We start from the raw sequence: 9711 nt of genomic DNA, 5'->3' as shown, positions 1-9711 counted from the left end.
TTCCCAGCCCCTCGATTTTGCCCCAGGTTGGAGAAGTTCTTCGAGACCGCTCCGCACCTCCACCCCCCGCCACCTCCCTCCACCCCACTAGAACTCAGGATTCCCCGCCCGAGCCGTGTCTACTGCGACCCGGGCCGGGCCACACCCGCCTCGCCCTTCCGCGGGGCGGTGACCCCTGGCAGCCGGCGGCGCGGCCACGACGGGGTTAAGGCTCCGGGCGGGGGGAGGCGGAGGGGGCCGGGAGGGGCGGGGGCCGAGCCAATCGGCGGCTGCGGAGTCCCCTGGGCCGCGAGCCGGGACCGCTGAGCCGGGAGCCGGGAGCCGAGCGCGCCGGGCTGGGGCCGGGCCGGAGCGGAGCGGAGAGGCAGCGCGCCCGCCCCAGCCCCGAGTCCGCCGCCTGCCCGCCCGCAGCCGCCGCCCCCGCCATGGAGCAAGACCACAGCCCCCGGAAGATCCAGTTCACCGTCCCGCTTCTGGAGCCGCACCTTGACCCCGAGGCGGCCGAGCAGGTGCGGAGCGGGGCGGGGCGGCAGGGGTCTCGCCCGGCAGAGGACGAGGGACCCCGGACTGTGCGACCCCAGACCCCCGCTCAGTCCTCCCTTAGCGGTGCGCCCCTGCGAGGGCCAGCGCGGTGTTGTGGGGGGGGTCTTCTCTCCCCTCCCCCACCGTGGGAGCCCCATCTCCCCATCTGTGCTTCTCCGAGATGGACAGAAGGACGAACGCCTGCCCTCGAAGCCAGTCCTCACGAAAGTCTTTCCCTTCCTTCCCCAGCCCTGGGGGAGGGGGCTTGCCTGAGGACACGACCCCTCCCCCCCTTCACCAGTCTTGCATCCCCACCCAGTCAAACCCCGCCAGAGTTTCTGAGCTCGGTGGGGACGCCCAAGGGTGTTGGAGGGGTTAAGGGAGAGGACAGGTAACCGAGGGAGTTGAAAGAGGAGAAAGAGCCCCCCCAGCCGTCTCCTAACTGGGGGCGACCCTGCCGGAGTCCAGAGAGTGAGGACGAGAAGGGGTTGAGGAGAACTGCGAGGGCTGGGGCTTTGGGGAGAGGAGTGGTCGTGCGTGCAGGCTGGCTCCCCTCTCTGCAAGTCTGGACACGTGGGTCCTTGTTCCCAACTCCTGCCCTTTGGATCGGTAGTGGGGAGGGGGGGTGGGGAGGGCATGGGAGAATGGCCTTCGGGAGGCCGAGGCGGGGGCTTTCTAGGGGCTAGGGTCCAAGCCTGAGCGGAGACACGGTGAAGCACTGTGCTGGCCTGGGCTCAAGGGTGGGAGTCCAGGGCCGTGGCCCAGCCTCCCCTCCTGGCCTATTTTTAGCTCAGAGCAGCCTGGCAGAGGCGGCAGTGTATGAGAGTGTGTGAGCAACTGTGTGTGTCAGGGAGAGTGAGCATGTGTGTGGAGACGGTGACCACCCGCGGTGGCTACTACCACCCATTTGCCAAATATTTGCTCTTTGCTCCATCGCTTTTGGTCTTCTCTGTCCGTTTGCCTAGACATCCCTGCTCCTAAAGAATATTCGTTTCCCACAAGGTCTCTGCCCTGCTTCCCCACCTGGCTGCAGGGGCTCTGGCTGGGCCTCCCCACCTGAAAAAGCTCTGAGCTCTTGGGATGGGCTGGAGAGCGTGTTCTTCCTGCTGCTCCAGCTGTTTGGGGAAATAAGGTCTGGATGTGAAGGTTCAGTACACTCCCTGTAACTTTAGCTTTCCAGAGTGTGGGGAGGGGTTAGGGACCTGCATCTCCATCCTCTCCCTGGCCTGGTGGAAGCCACATCTCCAGACCTCAAACGTGTGACAGCAGGGAGGGAGGGTGGGGAGACTGCAGACCTCCTGAGGATGAGGAGTGTGGACAGCCAGGAGCATGGGGAGCATTCCTTTGGGGTCAGGAAAAAGGCTGTTATGCCAGGAGGCAGGAGACTGGCTAAAATAACCTCAGATCCAGGGAAAGGGGCCCAAGAGTGTGAGTGAGCCAGGGGCTTAGGGGTGAGGTTCCAAGCAGAAATGCCTGCCACTGACACAGCAAGTGCCCATGCCTGACACCTGCCTCTGTTTGGTGTTAGAGGAGGCAGGTGGAGGTGTGTGTTGAGAGGAGGAAGGGGTAGGCCAGCTGGCCTAGAGGTCTGAGGGGCAGGGGAGGGGAGGAGGCCATGCTATAGAGCCAGAGAGAAAAAGAGGCTGGGACTTCAGCCTGCTTTTCTCTCCTCTTCAGAAATCTGTGTCTGCTCCACCTGAAATTCTACCTGCAGTCCAACTTCAGCCCCTCTTGCCGTTACCCAAATGTGTAGGCAAAAAACTCCAGGCTTGGCAGGAGCACCTAAGCCAGATCGACCTGAGAGGGTGGCAGGGTTGGAAACTCTGAGTTATGGAGCACAGAGTGGCAGGGCATGGAGGGGTGCCCACAGCTACCAGGTCCTTGGCGTAACTGGTTTGGAAATAAATCAGAGGCAAAGGCACCAAGCGTCCTTGAGAGCTAGAATTTGTGATAGGGGCAAGGAAAATGAAAGAGACCGACACTCGTTTCCTAGTAGTTCAGGGACCTGGGAGTACTTCCAGGAGTCTAACTTCCCTCCTCCTGTAGGACATCAAAATTCTCAAGGACTCTGAGTGCTTAGAAATCTTGTCCAAGGCAAGGGATCTGGTTATGGAAGGGACCTGTCCAAGGTCAGAGTCCTCCTGCCCTCCCAAGGCCCTTCCCATCATACTTGCAGTGTCCTTCTCAGGCTCCCAACTCCTGCTCATCCCCACCCACCACACCCTCTCCCTGCCTCAGCACCCCTCCCCCAGGGCGGGATGAGTTCTCTCCTAGGAGAATGGCCCCACTCCACATGCAGGAAGCACACTTACCCACCTGAGGGCCCCCAGCACGTTTGCACCAGGAATAGCCAGAGGTGGACTCACAAATAATGTCTGTGTAGCACATGCATGTATGTGTGCACGATCACACACGCACAGAACTGGTATTGCAGGGACCTTAAAATGTCACCCCAAACAGACACTGCTAGCTTCTCCTGAGAAAATAGTGCCTACCCCAACCTACCCCTATTCTACACACCCATTTCTTCTTTGGGGAGCCTCAATAGACTAACCCTGCCCCCTGCTTTGGCTGATACCCACTTTCTGGGCAAAGAAAAGGGCAGGCGTCTTTCCACTCCCACCCCCACCCCTTTACCCGACTCCGGTAATGATTCTAAATAATGGACACAGAGAGATAGGGATGTGATCATTCAGTGTCCTCAGCCTCCTCCTCTCAGCCCTGGATAATTTTAGCCTCTTTCCTAGTCCCATTAGTCTTCCCTCCCCTCCTCTGCCCTGGAGGGAGTTGCAGGGACTCCAACCCCAAGGTTCCAAACCTCCAGAGAAAGGGGAAAAACTACACGCCCCAAGAGTCCTTGGACTGGCTTCTTCAACAATCAACTTTATTGGCAACAAGACCGAAGAACAGAGGCGGGGAAGAAGGGCTCAGAGGCCTAGCAGTCAATCAGCTCTTATCTGTTAATTTCTTAGACTGGGACCTGGGAGCTCAGGATAAGATTTTTCAGCTTAGCTTTAGTCCCTGGCCATGGTCCTGCCTCAGGCTCCTCCTCATATGATGTTTACCATGACAAGGATTTCTCCAGACCGTTATTTCCTGACAAATCAGAAAGGCAGTGTGTCCAAAGATAGAGAGGAAATGAGGGAGGGAGGGGCACAGGCGAGAAGAAGGCGCATTCAGATCAGACCTGCCTTCTCTGTGCTGCCCTCCCAGGCTGGGTGGGGCTGGAGAGGTGCTCTCCGCTGGTGCTGGCCCACAACAGGTTCATGTCCTTTTGGGGAGTGGGCTGGGACACTGAGGGCAATGCTTTCTTCCCTCTCGGGTTATTTCTGACCATTGATCCAGGATGGACGGAAGGACAATGGGCCGGAGATCAATGCATTAGCACAGATATAGATGGAGAGCTGGGCCAGGACCTGGGGAGATGCAGAGACAGAAAGGGGGCTGGGGGAGCAGCAAAGAGTGGGGGAGGTCTTCTGGGTCCCCGGGGCAGAGGGAGGGCCCAAGAATGCCCCCCAGGGATCGAGGGTTCAGTGTAATGTGGCGTGCTAAGTGGGTGGTGTGGATTATGTTGCTGAGTGTGCGTGGGGCCATGACGCTTCCACATGTACTTGACCTCTTCCCTCAGATCCGGAGGCGCCGCCCCACCCCTGCCACCCTTGTGCTGACCAGTGACCAGTCATCCCCAGGTAAACCCCAGGATGGGTCACTAAAGGGAGTGGGGGCTGCTGAAGACAGCTAGGTGCCAGGGAGAGAAGGTGGGTGCTAGATAGATAGCAGGGCAGGTCTGAGGAGCCAGAGGTCTGGTCGGTCCCGGAGGCACGAAAGTAGCAGCTGGATTAGCAGGAGGGTGTCCTCTGCTTTGGAAAGACTGAGCAGGAGACCACTTGGTTCCTAAGCCCCCCAGCAGTTGGGGTGGTCAGTGGAGTGCTGGTTGCTGCGGCAACAGCCTTCCAGGTTTCTCCAGCAACCGAGAGGCCGCTGCCCCCATCCCCAGAGGCGGTGACAGCTGTGAGGGGGAGGGACTGCCTCCATCAGCTATTTTCACAGCCCCCAGAGGGGACGGGAAGGTTAGAAACTGCTTAGGGAGCAGCTGGCATTCTGGTCACCAGTGTCCCCATCCAGGTCTGGAGAGACAGCAAGGTCTCAGAGAATGTCAGGGGTGCTGGCGGGAGAGTGGAAGAGAGACAGTGACGCTCAGAAGCCCAACTGGCGATCTGGATGCCTGAGCCTCCAACTTCCCTCCAACTACTTAAAAGGATTGTCCTGTACAGGACAAGTTTGCCGTTCTCTCCTCTGCTCGGTCCAATTCTCGATCCAGGGTAGGGAGAACGGTTGGAAGGAGGCAGAGATGGATATTTCAGGAGGAAAAGAGCAGAAGGACCACAAAGCCTGCCTTCAGGAACCTCCAGGTTTGAGGCAAGGATGTAGATGCAGGCTAACTACGGAGACAAGGACCAGACTAGAAGCAGGAGATAAAGCCAACCGGCAGAGCAGGATGGGGCTGGAGGGAGGAGGCCAGGGCAGCCCATCAGGACCAGCTTCCTAGGGGCAGATGTGAGAGACCAATCACAAGGGAGGTGATTGCAGGGGCTCCTCCCCTTGAGAAGTCAGACTGCCCAGGGCCCCTCTGGATCTCCCATCCCCATTACTTTCTCCTCTCCCTCCTTCCCTCAGAGGTAGATGAAGACCGGATCCCCAACCCACTTCTCAAGGTGAGCTGGCCCCTCCTGCTCAGCCCAGTGCAGAGAACCCCCAGACTTATTAGAGGATTATGTCTCCAGCCACTGCCCCCCACCTGCAGGACCTTTTGTCTCCCCGCTGCTTGTGCCCTTCACATGTTCTTCTTGAGTGGAGGTGCACACTCAGTCCCCTGCATTCCCCCAACACAGTCTTCTTGCTCACCATCATGGGCAGGGTAGGGGCTGGGGAAGCAAGAGTTTCCTTCCCCCCACTTTCTGAAGCCCACGCCTCCCCAGTCTCCATCTATAAGCATGGCAAGGCAGAGGGGAGGGCGAAAAGGGTGGGCGCCCACCTGTGCCCTGCGCCCTTCACAGCCCACTTTGTCCATGTCTCCACGGCAACGGAAGAAGGCGACGAGGACCACACCCACAATGAAAGGTTCGGAAAACCCTTCCCCGCCACACCTGATGCTGAGCAGTAGCCAGGACGACATCCCTTTGGAAGGATCCTTGGGAAATCATTAAACCTGCCTTTGCGAAAGGAGAGTTGCTGGAGCCTGGGGGACGGGGGAGGCGGGGCGGGGGTGCTGCATTCCAGCTTTGCCACCGACTAGCTGGGGAGCCTGGGAGAACCTGCTTAACCTCCAGGGCCCCTGCATACTACCTCACTTTGGCCGTTAAGTAAAGTATGTGAAGTCACTCAGCACAGTGCACAGCAGAGAAGGTACTCAAATTTTTCTTGAATCTAAATGGAGTCTTTTCTCCTGCCCACAGGGAGACTAGGTACCCCAGCAAGTCAGGAGGATCTTTTGTTCTTAAAGGCTCTCCCCTTCCCCTCTCTCAGCTTTGAAGAAAGTACATTTTATTGTCTAGCTTTAATCCCTCCTTATTGGCCAATGAATGTCCTTCCTTGAACAGGAAAGTCAAACCACACAGGCAGTGTGCACTGGCCCTCTAGTGGAGCTGTCGAAGCTGAGGGTCCACAGAGGAGTCAGGGCAGTCTCATCCAATGCTCTCCCCCTTTCTCTTCGCCCCCAGAGCTCCAGATGATGGTTGAACATCACCTGGGGCAACAGGAGCCAGGAGAGGAGCCTGAAGGAGCCGCTGAGAGCACGGGGACCCAGGAGTCCTGCCCACCCGGGATCACAGACACAGCAGCGGAGTCACGGCCGGGTACCTCTGGGAAAACACACAGTACGTTCAGACTGGGGAGGGACCAGCCCTGGGAGGCCAGCATTATTGGCTGTGGGGAGGGGCCTAGCAGTAGCCAGAAACTGTCTTGAGAATATGGATCCTTTGCCTAACCAGCATGTGTTTGCATCTCTTCACCTTTCTTACTGAATGACACCATCCCTTCCCACTTGGACTTCCCAGCTCCCTGGTATATGGTGGGTGGCGGAGGGGTGCCTGCCAGAATGGAAGCAGCTTTCTGGGCTGGAATTCTGGCTCTGCCACTACACCAGCCCCGAGGCTTTGAGCTACTTACTTAACCTCAGTCAGCTAAGTGATAGTGATGGCGCCTATTGCATTGGGTTGTTTGTGAAAATTAAATGAGACTGGTCCTTAGCTCGGCAGCGAACACACACAAAGCATGCAAGAAATGGATGCTGTATGTCCATGGATCCTTATCCCAGATGTGGGCCAGAAGTCAGAATTTTTCCAGCTTTACCAAGGTGACAATGGAATATATACTGTGTGTTCCATCATACTCCCAGCAAAGTCCCCCTATAGTCAAACACATGAATATTTCTGCAGGGAAATGAATGGGCACACTAAGTGGGATACATAAGCTATCAAAAGCCTCCTGTCTGTTCAGGTCAGGTTTAGCCACACATTGAGACCATACCCAAATTTTTAAGCTTTTTTTAGAGGGGGTTTTTTGTTTTTGTTTTTCTGATTGCAGACTTCAAAAAAATAGCGAACCTAAGTAGTCATTATGACCAGAGAAAACTTTGTGGGTCTTGACCCCTTGCCCTCAGCTGGTCTTGGGCTCTTCTCAAGGGTTGTTGGAGTATGGGACGGGGTAAGCAGAAGCAGCTCCCTCTCTCCAAGCCCTGGGGAACTCTAGCTCTCCCTGCTGCCACCTGCTCTCCCTTCTCAGAGCCTGCAGAGTCCATCCCTAACACTCAGGAGAGGGGCGGTGAGAAACCCAGCACAGAGGGACCCTCAATCCAATGACCACCGCTGGATTCCCAGGGAGCCAACGTGGTAAGACCCCCAGGCTGTGTGCCCAGTCTACAGGGGAGCAGGCTATGTGAGGAGGGCGAGGGCTGAGATCTAGAGTCAGGGAAAGGGAACAAAGGACCGACTCCCGCCTCTGAAAAGCTGTCCCCTATGGCCAGAGGATTTGCATCTCCCCTGATGGACAAATGTGCTTCCCAGGTGGCTCAGTGGTAAAAACTCTGCCTGCCAATGCTTAGGAGAGGCAAGAGACGCAGGTTAGATCAATGGGTCCAGAAGATCCCCTGGAGGAGGAAATGGCAACCCACTCCAGGATTCTTGCCTGGGAAATCTCATAGACAGAAGAGCCTGGTGGGCCACCGCCCGTGGGGTCGCAAAGAGTCAGACACGGCTGAGCGCGTACACATGATGGATAAAGAGAAATGGGAGTCAGCTGCCGTAGGGGCCACTGAGGTTAGACTCTGAGGACTTCTGGCTCCTGGAATGGATGGTGGAAGTAGACCATGGGTTTTCTGATAAAGGGCATTTGGAACCCAAAGGGAGAGCCTCATCTGTCCAGGCTGGATGACCGCTCCAAGACCGTTCCAAGTGGTCTTGCCTGGAGTGGAGACATGGATGAAACGACCTCATGAACTCTGACAGTCTCCCCTCCCCTGTGTAGACGGGACGAGGGGCCAGGGGCTGGTATGGGACGTCACACTTAGATGCCTGACTAGCGGGATGGCTGGGCACACCAGCAGGGCAAGGGACCGTAGGACCTCAGGCCTCTCACTCACTTTATCTTTCTACCCGCTTCCCTCGCAACAGGTCTGAGAGTGAGGAGGCGTCTTGGAATCAAGACCACAGTTGAGAATGCATGGACACTGGATTTTGTTTCTTATTTCCTCACTTTGGGGGAAAAATCTCTTGTTTTTAAAAAGTGATAAATTTGGTGTTAAGTCCTTGACATTTTCCTTCTTTCCCAACTTGAAGAATCTTTTCTCCCTCCCCTCTTGTCCTGCCTTTTCTGCAGCCCCCTCCCTTCTGCCCAACTGCCTCCAGGAAGGAGGAAAAAAGGGAAGCTGGGCAGGAGCCTTGAGAAGGGAGGTGTTTTTCTCCAGCCCTACCCTTACTTGCTGGGAGAAGAGAGGCCTTGGAACCCTAAGGCCCGGCCAGCTGTGATGGTGCTATGGGCGCCCTCTGCTGGACAAAGCCAGGAACTGCACCCTGGCCCTTGGCTCTTGGGAAAGAGAGGGTGTGTAGCTTCGATGCCTCCTTGCCTGCCCTCTGAGACTTGGTGACTCCCAAGCTTCAGGATGTGTTCTCTCTGCAGCTGGGAGGAGACCACCACCCAGATTCCAACCTGTTAGCCAAGCTAGATTGAGGCCACGGGGGCCATTCACGAAGAGGCCCTTGCTGGGAACTGGAAAGGTCACCTCTCCCCTTGTCCTTGACACTGGGGGGCCAGGGTAAACGACAGAAGCTGAGCAGAGGTGAATAACCTTTCTCAGACGCCACAGCCAGGCCTCTCCTGCCCACCGCTTCTGACTTTTCCAGGCAGCGGAGGGAAGACAAGATTCACCCCTCTTTAGAAGAAGTAGTATGCTGGAGAGAATAAAAAGCACTTCAGAAGAGAAAGGTCCCCTTCTGCCAGCCCTGCTGTGCACCCTCAGGCAGAACCTCACCTCTCTGGCCTCCATATATAACAGGGCACACACAGCACCAGGGTTCTGTCAGCTTGAAGAGACTTTGCACGTGAAGACGCCCAGTGCACTTTCACCCGGCAAACAACACACGCAGCCAGGCCTGGTCTCCCTTCTTTATTGATCTCTGGCTATAGCAGGGCTCCGAGAGACCGAGGACAGGGGTCAGTCACATGCGTCTCTACCCCTCTCTGGGTGGGGTAGGAGGGACGAGTGGCAGGTGGCAGGTCTGAAAGACCGTGGATACTTCACACGCACAGGGCCCACTGTACAAATGCATGTCTGGTATTTACAAGGAAGGAGGAGGGCAGTCACTGGACTTGGGCCTTTCTGGGACAGAGCGGGGCCAGAGGAGCCTGAGGAGAGGAAGGGGTGGGGGCCTGGTTGGGCTGCCAGCTGCCTTCCACCCGCCACTCCCCACTTGTCCGAGGAAGGGGCCTCCTGGGCCAGGGCTGGGAGGGGAGGGACCCTCTCTGTCACCCTCCCCATGTGCCCTTGACCCAACCCAGCTCTCCTGCCTGTGCTCTAGGATGCATCCTGAAGGTGCTCTGCTGGGGAGACCTCAAAGCACTTTACAGACATTGGTCGGATGGGAGCCTCCCGGCCCCAGGGGAGGGGAAGGAGGCGACAGGTTCAGGACAGGT

General features: G+C 57.2%; 1 protein-coding gene across 3 annotated transcripts; it reads left to right on the top strand.

The window, feature by feature from the left end:
• The first annotated feature begins 299 nt into the window (after positions 1–299).
• PPP1R1A (protein phosphatase 1 regulatory inhibitor subunit 1A) lies at positions 300–8331 on the top strand. Of its 3 annotated transcripts, none has more exons than XR_011464249.1 (8): positions 300–509; positions 4151–4211; positions 5200–5237; positions 5613–5643; positions 6243–6398; positions 6772–6877; positions 7306–7412; positions 8193–8331. XR_011464249.1 is itself a non-coding variant. In XM_070370893.1 (7 exons), the coding sequence occupies exons 1-6, from the start codon at positions 426–428 to the stop codon at positions 7380–7382; spliced, it is 480 nt and encodes a 159-aa protein (XP_070226994.1). In that variant the 5' UTR covers positions 315–425; the 3' UTR covers positions 7383–7412; positions 8193–8331. The 3 variants fall into 3 exon arrangements, 1 of the variants encoding a protein (XP_070226994.1); XR_011464248.1 differs by having other exon boundaries at positions 309–509; positions 5580–5643; XM_070370893.1 differs by lacking the exon at positions 6772–6877 and having other exon boundaries at positions 315–509; positions 5580–5643.
• The last annotated feature ends 1380 nt before the right edge of the window (positions 8332–9711 follow it).

Source organism: Bos mutus, chromosome 5 (genome assembly GCF_027580195.1).
Source record: "Bos mutus isolate GX-2022 chromosome 5, NWIPB_WYAK_1.1, whole genome shotgun sequence".
In the NCBI taxonomy this organism is placed as follows: domain Eukaryota; kingdom Metazoa; phylum Chordata; class Mammalia; order Artiodactyla; family Bovidae; genus Bos; species Bos mutus.
This window is presented reverse-complemented; position numbering and strand designations above follow the sequence as displayed.